The sequence below is a fragment of the Echiichthys vipera genome (genome assembly GCF_963691815.1).
Source record: "Echiichthys vipera genome assembly, chromosome: X".
In the NCBI taxonomy this organism is placed as follows: Eukaryota; Metazoa; Chordata; class Actinopteri; order Perciformes; family Trachinidae; genus Echiichthys; species Echiichthys vipera.
This window is the reverse complement of record NC_139825.1, coordinates 8,525,439-8,543,398: the sequence shown is the minus strand read 5'-3', so window position 1 is coordinate 8,543,398 and position 17,960 is coordinate 8,525,439. Positions and strand designations below refer to the sequence as shown.

The 17,960-nt window shown below is 43.3% G+C and overlaps 1 protein-coding gene across 1 annotated transcript in view; it reads left to right on the top strand.

Annotated features, from left to right (window-relative positions):
• Positions 1–427: 427 nt before the first annotated feature.
• Positions 428–17,960, top strand: part of fbln2 (fibulin 2) — a gene marked incomplete at its 5' end in the record, with an annotated part of 133,836 nt that continues 116,303 nt past the window's right edge. The window contains one exon of the mRNA XM_083938634.1: positions 428–2,228. Coding sequence (XP_083794760.1) covers positions 428–2,228 — 1,801 coding nt within the window. The remainder of the gene's footprint in view (positions 2,229–17,960) is intronic.

Genomic DNA, 17,960 nt, shown 5'->3' with positions numbered 1-17,960 from the left:
AATAACTTTAAAGAATGTCCTTTTCATGAAGTGTAATCCATTTGCAACTCAAGTAAAAGATTCAAGATTATGAGGTCTCTTTGTTCACACTTAGGGTTGATTGCAACTGAGATTGTTATGAAAATTGTTTTTCTGGAGATAATCAGAAACATGGCAGACATGGAAGATTTGGGCAGGTTTCAAGTTCCATCATGACAGCCTGCATAATGTACTGTAGCTAGTAGGATGTAATAATTGGACTCTGGTGAGCTCAACTGTTGAGCCAGATGTTGGTCTGCTTTCACTGTGTGACATAAGCCTCTGTCTGACTGTCTGTCTCTCTCTCTCATATTTCTTGCAGAGTAGAGATGGTTCACGTGGGCAGAATATGCTAGAATCCTTGACGATAAACTAAAAGCTGTGGATTTTTGTATGTACACCAGGTGCCATGGCTGGTCTAATAGCTGAAGTTACACTGCTGAGGTGCACATTCCTCTTTCTCTACTTGAGTGTCTGTTTGTGCCAGCATGACTGCACCAGTGTCGACTGTCCCCAGCTGGACAACTGCATCGAAGAAGTACTGGAGAGTGGCAGCTGTTGTGTTTCATGCCTACAAAAAGGATGCACGTGTGAAGGTTACCAATACTATGATTGCATCAACGCCGGATTCAAAAATGGCAGGGTGGCTGAGGGAGAGTCTTACTTTGTTGACTATGGCAGCACAGAATGCTCCTGTCCAGCGGGAGGGGGCCGGATCAGCTGCAGCTTCATCAGCTGTCCTGATATGCCGCCAAACTGCATTGAGGTTTCAGAGCCTGTGGATGGTTGCATGCAGTGTGAACGTGTCGGATGCGTCCAAGGCGAGCAAAAGTACGAGGCCGGGAACTCCTTCCACATTGATCCCTGCCAGGTCTGCCACTGCCCCAACAATGGAGGGATGCTAATGTGCTACCCTGTACCAGACTGTGTCCCGCACAAGGTCCATAAACCAGTGTTAGCTGCTCCGACAGGGGAGGACACAGCCAGCAGACACAACAGTTACCCTGAAAAGTTTGACCAAAAAGGGCGCATGGATCAATATTCCACACCGCATCACCTTCCGCCTAATGCTAATCTCCCTCTCTTCAAATTGTCACCTTTGGATAATGAGAAGCCAGAAGATTATGATTACGGTCCTACAGATTTTCTAGAGACCTACCCCGAATCTCTTGTCTTCCCCACCCAGTCGTCCTCCTTCAACAATGTCATCTCTGTGTCCCGAGGCTCTGGCAGACCTGACAGAACCTCTGCCCTTCAGAGCTTTGACAGACAAATCAAGCTGGAGCTGAGAGAGCGATACGGAGTTCATGACCATCCTGCAGCTAGAGAGGAAGAGGTACAAGGTCCCCTGAGAGTAGAGCAGAGTACTGTCTGGCCACATATGCACATGGACACTGCTGCTTCTTGGCAGCCCTCACAGGGTCTAACAAGTGCACAAAGTGTCTCATTCAGGGATCTCTCAACACAGACAGATTTAGAGGATCCATTGCACGCACTGAAAAGTTCAGATAGTGTCATATTTCCTCTCAACCGAGGATCAGGGAGTGAAAAACACACAGGTTATCCACATATGAGTCCAGAAAGTGCAGTTCATCATCAAAGAAGCTCTGAGACTGAGACAAATCAAAATGCATCAGATAGTGTGACACCCAGTAGATCAAAGAGTCAGATCAATATTAGTCATCCAGTCAGAGGTACGGACAGTCACGCTAATCTGAATTTTCCGGTGTACATGCTGAAAAGTCCAGAGAGCCTAATCCATCCCCAGGCAAGTTCAAAGGGTCAAAAAGAATTACAGGGGCCAGTCACAGCAGGCAGTGAGGAAGGGGTGGATGAAGAAGAGATGGTGGAGGAGGAGTCAGAAATAGTAACATTGCATAGTGTCACTGGGCCTGAAGGAAAGGATCTTCCCTACAAGATAAAGTCAGCACAAAGGGAGGGTAGCCATGAGGAGTCAGAGAGCAGAGATCCAACCAGCAGCTATGAAAAGACCACAGCTAAGGACAGCACCAGCTCCCCCAGGAGGCCTGAGTACCTGACAATCCCCATGGCCCATTATATTACCACCACCCAGCCACCAGCAAGGGTCAAGCTGAATGAGAGCAGCAGAAAGCCACATCAGAAGCTGTTTAACCTTCACAGTGAGGACCAGGAAGAGCAAGAGGAGGAGAGGAAAGATCACCCTGTTTTACTCATCAAACCTAATGAAGGTAAGTCAAGTTTTTTTTGGACGTTGGTGATTGCTTTTTCAAAATCCATATCAGTTGCCTTCATGAAGTTATTATATATTCATTCATACATTGTCAATTCATGTAAAGGAAAATGTGAGTGTGTCTGCATATAACATATAACAAAATAGTTTAAATAGTTATAAAAAGGGATTTATATATATATATATATATATATATATATATATTTCCACCACTTCACATGTCATTTTGAAGTGAGAGTGAGTAAGATATGATATGATGAGAATGATAAAAAAATTATAGTTATCTACTGTTATGGTTAACCAACTACATTTTTCTTAAATATACATCCTTTGTACAACCCCAATTTCAATGAAGTTGGGATATAAATAAAAACAGAACACAGTTATTTTTAAACCTTTTCAACCTTTAATCAGTTGAATACACTACAAATACAAGATTTTTATGTTTAGACTTACAGTTCCCCGATTATTCGCGCATGTGAACAGCGTTTTCGGATTATTATCCGGTTTCTTGTCTGCGCATGGTCAGCACTCCGCAGCAGTGGCTTTTGACCCGGAAATTTAAACCAGGAAAAAACAGCGCTGAAAATAAAGTGAAAAAAAACCCAACAGTAATAGAGCATTACCTTTAAACCTAGGGAGGACTTTGCCATGGCAAGTTATATTACTACCAAGAAGACCCGTTTTGGTTGTAATTATGTCCAAAAGTCAGTCGTTTGTGATTTCAACAAAGGTGAACTGGAAAAAAAGCCTTATTCAGTCCAGCTGTATGTTGGCAGAGCGCCACCTACTGTACCGGAGGTTGAGTTACTCCGAAAATTTCCCATTCAACTCCTGCGCATGTATACGAGGGGAACTTCAATGATCTGATCATTCCCTTAACCTGGGTAAGGCCATTTTCTGGTTACTGATGTGCATGTAAACTCACTGATTGACACTCTCTCAGGCCTCCTGTTATCTGGCCAGTAACAACAACACATTTATTTAGGTTTTGTAGTAAAATGAGGAGCTCAGATAAGAAAGTTATTTTATCAACAGTTATCATTAGTTTGCTCTGTAAAATGAAATACAGTGATCTGATGTCAACATTAAGAGATTTTATTGTTTTATTCATAAAGGCACCTTCCATTTATATGATCAATTATATGTTTTGGTTTAAGAAAATAAGCAATGCATTTAAATATAGGCATTTTATTCAAATATCTTGAACTAATTTTGAGAAAAACTGACTCAAATAAGAGTGTAAAATGACTTGTTATTTGTATTTTCATCTAATAGACTAAGACTATGACTAAATTTAAATGTCAGTCAAAATGAACACTGGGTGATACGGGTCACTCATAACTGCTTGTTTGTCAAATCACATATTTGAATTTCCAGATGAGTACTGTAGTGTACTGTACTTAAGTTCAAAGAACCCTTCCCAGCAGGGCCAGTTTGCAGGCTCACATTTTCTTTCCTGTACACGTGCTTCACCTCCACTGCTACTAATCCATCCTAGGGGAAACACTGTACTCTAATTGGGGTTGTATGTAAATTATCAGTATTTTACTTGCTGCAACATTTGGATGTCAAAATGGTTAAAACAGTTCTCTAAAAGTATCGCATACTGTTTGGATTGCTGGAGTACTTCAGAAACTATATTATATTGCTTTAGCTCTGACTATTATTTCGGCACTCCAGCACTTAGCACCTCATTTTGAATCATACATGAATCATTTAAAATTTGGTTCTCCAGTGTGAAGCTATAGGCTGCAGCATGCTCACAGAACAATGATCCCTTCCTCCCTCTTGTTCTAAATACCAAGCCAGGCCATATGTCATCAGTATATAGGGAGCGGAGACACCCGCAAGTCCCCAGATATCTAAACAGAAACATAAATACTGAGTCTAGGGTCTGTCTGGAGCAGGGAGTCAAACACTCATCCTATTATGAACATCCTCTCACAGCAGTCACCACCATCCCTCACTCTGCAAATAAGGCCTTGCCACAGTTTTTACTGCAAGCTGCCCTGACTGTCCCACAGGAGACCGACACTGGAGCTTGAGAATCTGGATTTTACTATAAATCCTTTCTGGCCTCTAGCATTCAGATGGTTTTATTTCAGAAGTGAATCTTGTATTTAAAGGTTTTTATTTGAAAGATTTAGAAAGTATATCTTGTTGTATTTGTTGGTGACCCGATGTTTGTGGTGTTTGTGGTGTCCATCAAGCAGTGTGGGTGGTACTAGGACGTCTTCTGTAGAAAAAACGCTTCCATAGGCACCACCTTTTCAGTCAAACAGTATACGGGTGATCCTTGCTCAACGTACACATGCAGAGGTTTCCCTGCCATTATATGGCCAAGGTGAAGAGTTTTTGCCTGCCGCCTAAGCGTGTGAACATCAACAAAAGCGACTGCAGCCCACACATGCAGCTACCATAATGCGTGGCATGTCGGTATGAGCGTCCGTTGACAGCGGCGAAGGTGAGCGGCAGAGAGTGAGAGAGAAAGATATGGAAGTGTGTATGTCGTTGAGTGTGAAGTTACAGTAACAATGACAACACAACAATCAGCGGAGAAGTGCCACTTACGGTAATACTTAAATTTTTCTACGGCTGAGAAGCATGTATGTGTTTTAAGTTAGAATAAATTATTTGTCAACAGGTCACCATCTCACAGGTGTCGCAGGATACTGATTAGCTGCGGGTATTATCTGGCTGCACTTCACTGCGAAAACTTAAACCATCCCCAACATTTATCTTGTCCAAACTTCGCTGCAGACAGCATTGATCCTAGATCGGAGCGGCAGCCGCAGGTTTTCATAAACATTGCACGGCAGCTCGCTACCGGCCACACTTTGCCAAGTTACCATGTCTTGCTAAAGTTTTTCTTTATTATATGGGATCTCTCCCTCGATTTAGCCAACAACCACTAAGCTTTATGATAATAATTGCAAGATGATCAATATGGAAATTAGCATATGATGTAATTTGCGCATAAGACCTCTAAAAACGCATTTGGTTGAAATAGTTTAGCAGGCCATTGCACTTTATGTGGTACAGCTGAGTTATTTGATCTGTTAGCCATGCATATGAAATGGCTTTTAAAGGGTGTGTGCAGCATAAGGCAGTAGCAGATCCAGATGTTGGTTCCCTGGAGAGTTAGATTCTACACTGTGGACTCATAGAGGGACTCCGTACAGTAACAGCAGTATACAGTGGATATCAAAATAAGAGAACAACTAATAAATACTTGATTTTTTCTTAAATACTGTTATTTTTTATTGTCCATAATTTGATAGAATGTCTGCTTTGGCTATACCACTGTTGTACTAGCATGTTTTTTTTTAAATAACCAAGGCACTTAAACAAAAACCTTTATTAAGGGAAAAAAACAGTGAGCAAAACTAGAGAACAGTAACCATTGTGTCAGAAGGTTAGATTTCAACAATGTTTTATTCGGGTTATAGGATTCAAAAGTGAATAGGAAGTGTAGAGGCCCTTGCTTTGAATGACTTCAGCACATCTGCGCCCACAGGACATCCCTTGTTTCTCACACTGCTCTGGTTTGATCTTGGTCCATTCTTTTTCAGTCTCTTCCACACTTCAGTAACTGTAGGGAGTTATGCCCCAGTCTAGGGGGCCTAGGACACAACATGAAAAAGCCCCATCTTCCCCATGTCCCAATTGGCCTCAAATAATGATTTGGTTGAATACTAAGAAAAAGGTTTTATTTACAAAAATAGTTAAAGTGACAATAATAGATAATGATATATATAAGCTGAGCTATAGGCTTCAGGGTGGACTTAGGCCAAAATAACAAACAAAAGGTTACTGTCTAGGAAATAATAAACCTTACCTAAGGTTTGTCATTTGTTTCAAGAAGAAACAAATGACACAAGATTTACCTCCCTAACTAAATAAACAGGAAAAAACAATGTTAACAAAACTGACAGTCCACCCCTACTACTCAAAGAAACTAAACTACTCAAAAGGACTACAAAGCTGAACTGAAGTGTGGCCTGTTGGGAGATGAGTAGGATGAGGAATGCCTGCTGCCATCAGACGTCCGCCATCTTGGCTCTTTATAAACCAGGTAGTTTTCAGCATGCAGCCAATCAAGAGCCAGGTCCTGGAACCACTCCACCATTCACGGCACGGCTATGGCACAGACCTATTTGCATAAATGAACCCACACAGCATGAATATACACACACAGCACATTGGCTAAAAAATGACTGCAATCATAACATTAGACATTACTTTGTTGCTAATGGTTTTCCAGTGATTCTCTTTGGGTTAAGGTCTGGAATCGTGACTGGTCATTTCATTTTTTCAATATTGTAACCTGTTTTGCAGTGTGAAAGGGACCATTGACTTGCATGAAAATTGCGGGCTGATTGGGAGACAATTGCAGTGGAGGTATTACATGTTGCTGGAGGTTCACATAAACATTTAAATTCACCCTGCCATGTAGCTGTACAAGAGGCCCAACTCCTGCTGCAGAAAACATCCCCCAAACCATGACACTTCCTCCTCCAAATTTAATTGACTTCTTTACACACTTTGGGATCAGTCTTTCCCCAGTCTTACCTCATACATAATGTTTCCATCAGACACAAATAAATTGAACGTACTCTCATCACTGAAGTCACTCTGGACCAGTTCTCCTCTGTAGATAGATAGATAGATAGATAGATAGATAGATAGATAGATAGATAGATAGATAGATAGATAGATAGATAGATAGATAGATAACTTTATTTATCCCCGAGGGGAAATTAGGTCATCGTAGCAGCGGTACAGAGCAATCAGAAGTACTAAAAATAAGATAAAATATAAAATACAAAATATGAACAACAATAAAATAGAATAAAAGTACAGTATCACAGATAAAACACTATATTAAAATGTGCAATGTGGATTTTAATGTGCAAGTGAGATAAGGTGCATGTCAGTGATCACTTTGAGTAGTGTAAGTTTATTCCCTGAGCGTCGCTCAGCGTTGTTGTGCAGAGTCTGACGGCAGCAAGTAGGAATGATTTCCTGTGCTGTTCCTTAAGGCAGTGAGGTTGAATGAGTCTGCTGCTGAAGCTGCTCTGAAGCTTGTCCAGGGTTATATGGAGGGGATGGGAGACATTGTCCATGATCACCAGCAGTTTTGCCAGCATCCTGTGCTCCACAACCTCCTCCAGGGGGACAAGCTTAGAGCCAACAACAGACCCTGCCTTCTTTATGAGTTTATTCAGTTTTTTCGCATCTTTTACTTTAATGCCCGCACCCCAGGACACCACAGCGAAGAAGATGGTGCTCTTGACAACATGCTCCTCAGCAAAGGCAAATCTAGCCCATTTGTTATTTCTGCTGATGAGAGGTTTGGTCACTGCAGAGTGGGCTTTCAATCCAAAAAGTCTTCAATGATGAGACACTGTGCTGAGACAGATCTATGCCTTCTCCAGCACTGAAATGGCGAGAAACTCGAGCTGCAGTGTTGAACTGATTCCCCATTGAGAGTTTTCACATAATCCTGTCCTCTCATGCACTTGTTTTGCTGGGCAGTGTGGATTGGCTCTCATAACGGACTGGGTGGGTGCGACTGATCTGCTCGTCACTAATGAGCAAAGTCAGGGAGATTTGGGTTAACTGTAAGCGCCTTTGTCCACCAAGCTTCTTTTCTGGCATAATGGCACTGGCAGGGTGCTGGTAGCACCTCAAAGCACTGACTGTGAAATTATGTTTCTGAATGTTTGACTCTGAATTTAACTCTTTATTTTTATAAATTCAAGTTTAAGTAAGTCAAGGTTAAAAAATGCAAGGTTAAAAAACTCAAGGCTAAAAAGTTCAACATTAAATTAAAGATGCAAGCAGCGATGAACGGGCCCTCGAACCTGGTGCACGTCGGGGGAAACGGAATCCAGCCAGTGCTGACACGTGTCTCAGCGACCATCAAACACTGCACAAAGCGTGTGGGTCCGCAGACAATTCATGGAAACCTTTGCTCCTCTTTTTGCGTCCACCGTGTGGTGCCAGAAAGAGCATACCAAACATGCTTTGCCTTTCTGTATATCAAACGAAGAACAGACATTGAACATTTGATGTAAAACGGATGAAGTTTGTCACATTAGTCTGACTTCCTGTTGCCAACAGGTGGCGCTGTGGCTGTGAGGTAATGTTGTTTTTTTCCAAAAAATTGTATTTGGGGCTCTTGCATGAGATATTTGGGGCAGCTTGGACAATTATTGTTTAAGTTATAGCTACTTTCTCTTTTCTGATGTGTCGCCAGTCTTCACCGACATGCCATGGCCACAGCCTCCAGAATAAGGTTACCATATGAGGTAACTTTGATCACTAAGGTCTTTAGACATTACAGGCCGATTTTTAAAGTCATGGGATTCAAGTTTGGGGCAGAGTGGACAATTTATGCACAGGTTATTTGGACAACTGGACAATTGGACAATGTATGTATGTAATGCTGAAATTACAGTTGCTTCCTGTTTCTTAACTATTGCAAAAGGCCTAACTTTGACGCCAAGTTACGGTGACACTGAGCAAAAATTTAAAAAAGTGATGAGTATCATTTGATCAAACATGTCTTTTGATGATACTGGATGATTTTGAAGTCGATGTGTGTGAGTGTTAAATCTCTAAGAAAACTTTGCCGTCAAGCTACGTCGATGCGGGGGCAAAAAATAGAGAAAGTCCCAAATATTGTTTGATCGGATATGTCTTTAAATGATATGGCTGATTGTGAGGTCAATCGTGTTAAATCCCAAGGAGGAGTTTGTTAAAGTATGACATGTGCAAATGTGCGAAAATGGGCATAACATTAAAAATGGCCGACTTCCTGTTGACTTTAGCATATCGCTCCAAGAGGCTTCTTTGTAGCCTACATCTCGATGAGTTATATATGCCTACCGGTTTTCAGAATTTTATGTCAATGATGAGATGATATGAGGGGCTGTTGTAACCCAGGTTACTAGGCCCTAACTATGAGAAAGAAAATAAAAGTTAAAAAAAAACTAAGGGTTAACTGTAGTTTATTAAATAAGAGCCATCAAACAAAATAGGTCACTGCGGTTCGATAAATAGGGCAGACAGAAGAGGTAGCATTTTTGTGTTGATATGGTTCATTCTTTCACATCTAATGACTGTGTGTGTTGTTTCCATTTTGCAGACTTCCAGGTGACAATTGAGTAAAATAGCCCTTTGTTCATGTGACAAGCGCATGATAGCCAGATGATAGACCGAAGCAGACAATCAGGATTAAGCTTTGCTACATGATCAGGGAAAAAAACGGCCCCCAACTGTAGGTAGTAGAGCGACATGAGAAGGATGGCCGACATTGCGCTGTGGATTTTCACACTTTTACTTTTTTCTGCATGGATATAAATTTGCTATTTGCTCGTGGAGGTATTTTTGTACTCTTGTTGAAACTATCGTTTGGTCACACATTTCTAAACATCAAACTAACCAATTTTGAAGTTTATCGTGTTAAATCTCTAGGAGTAGTTTGTTAAAGTATAAAGACATGGAAAAACAGAGGACTTTTTGTTCCCAGCAGGGGGCAGAGGGAGCGGGGCTGTAGGCTATCTAGTGCAACTCTAGCACTGTTTCCCATTTCCACTGTGTGGCACAGAGAGTGCTTACTCAACATGTTTTGTGTTGCTCTTCAGCAAGTGTAGAACGCACATTGAACATTTGAGGTAAATCGGATGACTTTTGTCCTATCAGCCAGACTCCCTGTTGCCAGTAGGAGGCTGTGGCTGTTGGCAAATTTTTGCACATGATTGTCTTCAGGCTTTGACTCTCATCATGTCTGGGAAATTTGGTGCAATTTGGACAATGTATGTTGAAATCAGAGCAACTTCCTGTCATGAAAAGTAGCGCAACCATGCGATTACACAACATGCACAAAACACAAAACACCAATAGGGGGCACTAGCAGTGTGAGTCAATATTGAGATATAAGTGTGTTCAGGACATGACTCTTGTCATTATTGAGAAATTTGGTGCAGATTGGACAATGGATGCTGAAATTACAGCTACTTCCTGTTTGAAGGCGAAAGTCCAAACTTTGACGCCAAGCTAAGGTAACACTGAGTAAAAAAAAGAAGTGTGCCAAATACGTTTGGTCACACTAGGAGGAGTTTGTAGTACAGTATTACACGTGCAAATGTGCGAAATTGGCCATAAAATTAAAAATGGCAGACTTGTATCACTCCATGGGGCTTTTTGGTATGTCTCGATGAGTTATTTATGCCTACTGGTTTTCAGAATTTGGTTTTCAGTCAATCCTGGGGGAGGGGCTTTATTTTAGTGTTTGCCAATAGGGGGCGCTATCATTTTGAGTCAATATTGAGATGATGGTGTGTTAAGGCTGGAACTCTTGTCTTGTATGTGAAATTTTGGGGAAAATGGACAATGTATGGTAAGGTTAAAACAACTTTCTCTTGTTTGGTGATAGCGCTGTCCTTGGCGCCTTGCCAATACGGTGCAGTTCAAACGCAAATGAGTATCATTTGGTCACACATGTCTTAAGATGGTGCTAACCAATTTTGAAGTTGATCGTGGTAAATCTCTAGGAGGAGTTAGTTTAAGTATAAAGACATGACTTCCTGTTGCCAGCAGGGGGCTCTATGGCTGTGAGTCAATATTAAGGTGGGGTTGTGTTCAGGGCTGGACTCCTATGAATCATAAGACATTTTGTGCAGATTGGATAATGTAAGCTCAAGTTACAGCTACTTCCTGTTCAAAGGCGAAAGGTCAACCTTGGTTGCCATGCGACACAGAACAAAAAAAGGAAAAAGTGGCGAGTATCATTTGATCAAACATGTCTGGATTCTCGTCGTGCAGTTGAAATTTGGTGCAGGTTGGACAATATTTGCTGAAATTACAGCTATTCCCTGTTTCTTAACTTTGGCGCCAAGCCATGCCCACAAAACGCAGTTAAAACACAAACGCAAAGCATCATTTAAGATGGTACTGACACATTTTGAAGTTGATCATGCTTAATCTCTAGGAGGAGATTGTTAAAATATGACACATGCAAATCTCAATAAAGTCAGAAAATGGCAATATTTTACAATATGTCTCCAAGAGGCTTTTTTGTTTGTCTAGAAGCGCTCTCCATGCCTACCGATTTTGGTAAATGTACCTCATTCCTAACCAGATCATGTTTTCGTTACAAACTCCAGCTATACAAACAACATATTCAACAACAACAATAGTATACAGATAACATATATTTGTAAAAACAGAAATATAAAACAGTATATATATAAAATATCAAATTTACAATAGTAATACATACAGATCAAAAGTACTATAATAACGTGCAAAGTACCGTAAAAATGTGCAAAAAACAGATTGTTTATGATTGAGTATAGTATTGTAGTGAAATATATACAAGATCAAAGATTATCTGTGCTTGGGTCTGAATTACAGAGAGGAAGTTACAGGCTCTCCAAGGGATGCATTGTATAGTTTAATGGCCACAGGCAGGAAAGATTTCCTGTGGCTGTGTTGGTTGTGTCATATAAATGGGTGGCTCGTCCACGATTTGAATGACAGTGTGGGCATTTGTTTGTAGCATTAGCAAGTAGCCTGCTACTAAGGCCTACGGTAGCGCTGCTGACGTTATCGGTATTTTACCGTAGTTTCATCAAGTATAGTCTTAAAATCTGTCTGTGACTGGGAAAGACACCGGAGTTGATATTTCAGCTCTTTAAAAAGTGTGCGCAGCCAGGTTTAAATAGAGGTGAGTACAGCTTATGGGTGGACAAACCGCTCAGTTTTAGTACCACCGCAGACAGAGTTGAAGGGAGGTAAAGTTAAAATAAATAAGCATTAGGTGCAATGCCGAATGAGGCAGTTCCTGTGGCGGTCAGCTGGCTGACCAGGGAGCAATTTAGGAGGCTGCAGAAGAATCAGCTTATTGCTATGGCCGAGGAAGAAGAAGTTTTGCTAGAAGAGGACCTGACCAAGCCAGCAATAGCAGCCTGTTTGATTGATGTCCTACAGTTAGAGAAAATGTGGTCACAGCAGGATAGAGAAAAGGAAATCCAACGATGCCAGAAGAAAAAGGAACTTGAATGACAAGAAAGGGAAAATCAACGCCGTGAGAAGGAAAAGGATAGAGCCCACCAGGGGGAGGTGGTAAGGTTGGAGGTGGAGAAAGCTTCTGCGATGGGACATAGGGCTGAGCACAGGTTTGACATTAACCGAGCTCGCAGTTTCATGCCGGTTTTTGATGAAAGCGCTGTTGACATTTTCTTTTAAATGTTTGAGAAGGTGGCTATAGAAAGTGATTGGCCCAAAGAAAAGTGGTCACTGTTTGTTCAAAAGCGTGCTTACTGGAAAAACTCAGAGAGCAGTGGTGGCTTTGGACGGCCGAGTAGGCCTTGAATATGATGCTTTGAGAAAAGCTGTTTTGGAAGCATATGGCAGTGTACCAGAGGCCTATAGGAAATTGTTCCATGAGTTGAGACGGCAGCAGGGTGAATCATACTTGGACCTGTGGCGAAGGCAAGAGGTTGCATTCGATCGCTGGGCTAATTCTTGTAATGCCTTTAATTACCAGCAATTAAGAGATCTACTACTACTTGAGCAGTTTAAAGTCAGTGTCCCCAGGGAGATGGAGGTCTATCTCAATGAATGTGAGGTGCCCAATCCACTGCGTGCAGCGGAGTTGGCCAATGGTTATAAGGTGGCCCATGGTAATAAAACTGGTGGATTGATAGACCCCAAGAAGAGATGCAGGGAGGAGAATACCAACAGAGGAGGTCAGGTGATAGTGGAGTTTGGCGCCCCCCAGTGGCTAAGAGGAACCCTCCCTTTCATTCACATCAGCTCTGGCAGGCAGGTTCACACCTACCCTGGAGTCGAAATCCCTCTCCCACAACGGAACTTCGGTGCTACTGGTGTCACAAACTGGGCCATAAGAAGAATCGGTGTCCAAACTTTAATGACAGACGGGGTCCAGCTAAGCCAGTGGGGTTAGTGTCGGTTGGCAGGGAGGCTGTAGATGACCTTCAGAGTTATGAGGGTTTCATCTCTAAAGGGGCTGTTTCTGAGTCAGCGGGAAGCTTACGGATGCCAGTCACCATACTTAGGGACACTGGAGCTAAAGAAAAAACTTTGCTGCGGTGTGGTGGAAAAAGGTGTGGTGGAACTGCCGAGTTCAACCAACTGCAGAGTTCCACCTTCACTGGGCAGTTTGCTGTAGTGCGGGGGATAGGAGGCGGATATGAGACTGTGCCTCTTCAGTGCATTTACTTAAGATCAGAGCTGGTGTCGGGTTATGTGAATGTAGCAGAGGTGAAGACCCTCCCCTTTAATGAAATTGACCTTGTTATGGGTAATGATTTAGCCGGGAGTAAGGTGATTCCAGACGCATCTGAGCAGCCATGCGACTTACCTGAGCTACGACAACTGGAAATGGACTATCCTGAGGTCTTTCCAGCATGGAAATGCATGAAGGCCAGAAGGACCTCTCCATCGACCTGGCAGACACAATCTTCATTCAGTCTGAAGAGGCCCAGGGGCAAGAGAAGATGGTGACTGAGGGGTTGGAGAGAGTGAAAGAACCTAATGAGAGCATAAAGTTGGCAGTTGATCCAATGGTGGACAGCCAAGACCAGGGGGTGAGAAGGGCCCCTATCGGACCGGAGTCGCTGCCCCTAAACCGCCAGGCTTCGGTAGAAGAACAGCAGAAAGATCGGTCACTGAACTATGCTTTGAAGATGGCAACCTGTGTAAGGGAGGCCAGGGAGGTGCCTATAAGTTATTTTGTTAAGGACAACATTCTGTTTTGGAAGTGGAGGCCGGCCGCACGACCTGCAAATGACGACTGGGCAGTATATGAACAGGTAGTTCTGCCTTTGAGGTACCGTCAGGAGGTGATGCAACTGGCCCATGATTCCTCCTTTGGTGGTCATGAAAAAGATCTTGGAACAAATCAATCAACACTTTTATTGGCCCAGCATCAGAAAAGATGTGCAGCGCTTTTGTCGCTCCTGTCATGTTTGCCAGGTGGTAGGTAAACCTGGAAAGGCTCCACCTGTTGCACTGTTGCAGCCACTGCCTGTTGATCAGGAGCTCTTTGCTCACATTATGATTGATTGTGTAGGGCCTTTGCCTAAATCAAAACGGGGCAATGAGTACCTTCTTACCAAATTGGATGTAGCCAAAAGGTATCCGAAGGCTATCCCACTGAGAAGTATCAGAGCAAAGATAATAGTGGACCATTTGGTTAAGTTTTTCTCTTGGGCGGGTCTGCCACGTACTATCCAGTCGGATAAAGGCTCTAATTTCACTTCTAAACTATATCAGCAGGTCATGTCAGAGTTAAACGTAGCATCAAAGTATTCATCTACGTACCATCCACAGTCACAGGGAGCTATAGAACGGTTTCACAGCACGCTCAAGAGCATGATAAGCACATTTGTCGAAGCGCCGCCTAAGGAATTGGATGAGGCTATACCTTTCTTATTATTTGCTGTTAGTGATGCACCAACTGAGTCTCTGGATTTCAGCCCCTTTGAACTCATTTTTGGTCATGAGGTAGGGGGCCCGTTGCATCTGTTTAAGGAACAGGTAATTGAGCCAGTGTCGCCCGGAGATGTCTTTCAATATGTAACGTCCTTTAGAACCAGGCTCCGGTCAGCCTGTGAGGTCGCAGGAAAGAACTTGGTTGGGGCCAAGGCCCGCACGAAGGCCAGGTATGATAAAAAGGCTGTAAGGCGCACTTTTGACCCAGGTGACCTTGTGTTAGTGTTGGTCCAAGGGGCACGTAATCAGTTGGGACCTGGTTTTGCTGGTCTATACAGAGTGTTGAGGAAGGTAGGTGACCTGAATTACATCTTAAGCACTCCTGACAGGAGGTGTAAAACCAGACTCTGTCACATCAATGCATTAAAGGCATATGAGGGTCGGGAAGTAGCGGTTGGTTGTGCAGTGCCAACACTGATTGAGGGAGAGTTAAGGGCTGGTGGCAACGAAATCTCCTCTCCTCCAGATATTGTGAGTGCCAGGTTTTTCAACACCCAGGCTCGGGCTGTGCTTGAGGAAAATTTGCAGCATTTGACAGAAGCTCAGAGGCAGGATGTGTGTCATTTGGTTGATTCTTATCCTGCAGAGACGTTCCAGGAAGAACTAATAGGGTGGTGCATGATGTCGACGTGGGCGATGCCATCCCTACAAAAAAGCACCCATACCGTTATCCCCCGCATAGAAAGGAAACGGTCCAAGAGGAGGTTGAATATATGTTGCAGATCATTTTGCCCTCTGACAGTGCCTGGAGTTAACCAGTGGTGTTGTCAGCACAGGGTGGGAAGGCAGACAGGTTTTGTGTAGATTACAGAAAGCTTAACAGTGTGACCAGAGCCAAACACTTTCCCTATTTCTCGTCTTGAAGACTGTATTGATTAGGTTGGTCAGGCCAGGTATGTGACCAAGGTGGATCTCTTGAAGGGTTATTTTCAAGTGCCCTTAACAGAGCGGGCAAGTGAGATGTCAGCTTTTGTTACTCACAATGGTCTGTACAGATTTAAGGTTATGCCGTTCGGTATGAAAAATGCACCAGCCTCGTTTCAGCGCTTATGGCGAAAGTCCAAGCAATTGTAGATTTTTCTGTCCCACGCACCCGCACACAGCTAATGCGACTCTTGGGGATGTGTGGTTTCTATCGTCGGATTGTGCCGAATTTTGCCACCGTTACAGCCCCTTTGACAAACCTCTTGAAGAAGAGTGTGAAGTGGGTCTGGTCAGAGAGCTGTCAGGAAGCGCTCGCAAAGATCAAAGCCATGTTATCTAGTCCCCCAGTGCTCCGAGCTACAGATTTCCGTCTGCCGTTTCTGCTCTCTGTTGATGCTTGTGATGTCGGTGTAGGGGCTGTTCTGTTCCTAGTAGGGGAGGATGGTTGTGAGAAACCAGTGGCCTACTTCTCCAAAAAGCTTAAAAAACAGCAGCAAGCATATTCAACCATTGAGAAGGAGGCCCTGGCTTTGGTTCTGGCAGTGAAACATTTTGAGGTATATGTTGTCAGCAGTGAGATGGTTGTGGTATACTCCGACCACAATCCTCTGGTGTTTCTGACTAAATTTCAAAGTGCTAATGCAAGGGTGTTTCGTTGGAGTCTATTTCTGCAACCACATAATCTTGAGATCAAGCATATTGCAGGTAAGAACAATGTGGTAGCTGATTCTTTATCCAGAAGCTGAGGAGAGTAGCTCAGTGCAAAATTGTGAGAAGTTTGAATAAACCTGTTTTATAAAACCAGATGGTTTAGGGTTCAAGGAGGAAAGTTTACAAAATAAGTCTTCCTTTGATTTTCTTTGGTAACTTTAAAAATGTGTTAACATTTTATGAGGGGGAAAAAATGAGGTGGGTTGAGAAAAGAAGAAAAAAAACCCTTGTGGATAAGTTCGGATGTTAGTCTCGTGTCAGTTTTTTTTTTGGTTTATGGGGGGAGGAATGTCACGGCACACACACACCTTGTGATTGGCTGTCCTGTTTGGCTTTGAGGCTAAGGGGGATGGGCTTACCTAGTTCCATCCGGCCTGAGTAATTAAGAGGGCATTCGAGGACCGGTGTGGAGGAGAGTTACAGGAGAGTAACGAAAGAGTTACGAGAGAGTTACGATAGAGTTACGGGAGAGTTACGAAAGAGTTACAGAAGAGTTGACCCTGAGTACCTCGAGGAGAGATGATTACCGTGTTTCCTTTCTTTTGTGCGATTACGTTTGTTAAGTTTTGTCCTTGTGCTACATAATGAACTATTGAATGCAGTCCGAACATAACTGAGTGTCGGACCGCTGGGAGTGAGCTGACCAAGTGACGGGCGTTGAAGGAGGCTGACGACGAAGCAGGTGAGCCCACACACACTTCACCCCCTAGCCTGGCAGCCAATTGTTCCCCTTTGAAACGTATGAACGGGCAGCCAAGCCCTGGAAGCCCTAGACGCGAGTGTATGCCTATTTGGAAATGGTAAGATACCCGGGGTTGTGTTGGCTGTGTCATATAATCCACAATCCAGAACACGACGGGGGCCTCCACCTGCATTGCAGTCAACTTCTCACCAAGTAGAGCCGGGCGGATGGTGTTGAATGCACTGGAGAAGTCAAAGAACATGACTTTCACAGTGTTTGTCCGGATGACTGTAGACTCTTCTCAGCAGGTATGTGATGCAGGTGAGGACTGCAAAACTGTAGGCAAACTGTAAAGGATCAGTGAAGGGCCTGACCATAGGCCTTAGCTGCTCCAGGACAAGTCTCTCCATGGTCTTCATGATGTGGGACATCAGGGCCATCGGTCTGTAGTCCTGAGAGCCACTGGGACGTGACATCTTTGGCAAAGGCACGAGGCGGGAAGTCTTCCACAGCACTGGGACCCTCTTGAGATGCAGGCTCAGGCTGAAGACTTGTCTCAGTACTCCACACAGCTGCGGGGCACAGGCTTTAAGCATCCTGGGAAATACACCATTGGGACCTGCAGCTTTGCCAAAGTGGAGTCTTGTAGAGGTGTGGGCTGAGGTCATCCGGTACTCAACACTTTATGTACAGTATATATTCTACATATTTCTGCTTGTTTGTAGGAGACTTTTGCAGCACAGTGTACATGCCCTGCCTGAAAGTTGCATAAATGAAACTCAGCCAGTCAGATATTCTGAAAAGCCAAAGATTCATTTGTCAGTTTGCTGCTTCACACTCTCTGTTTCTGGACTCAGGTAAGTGAAGTGGCTTTTCAAAGGT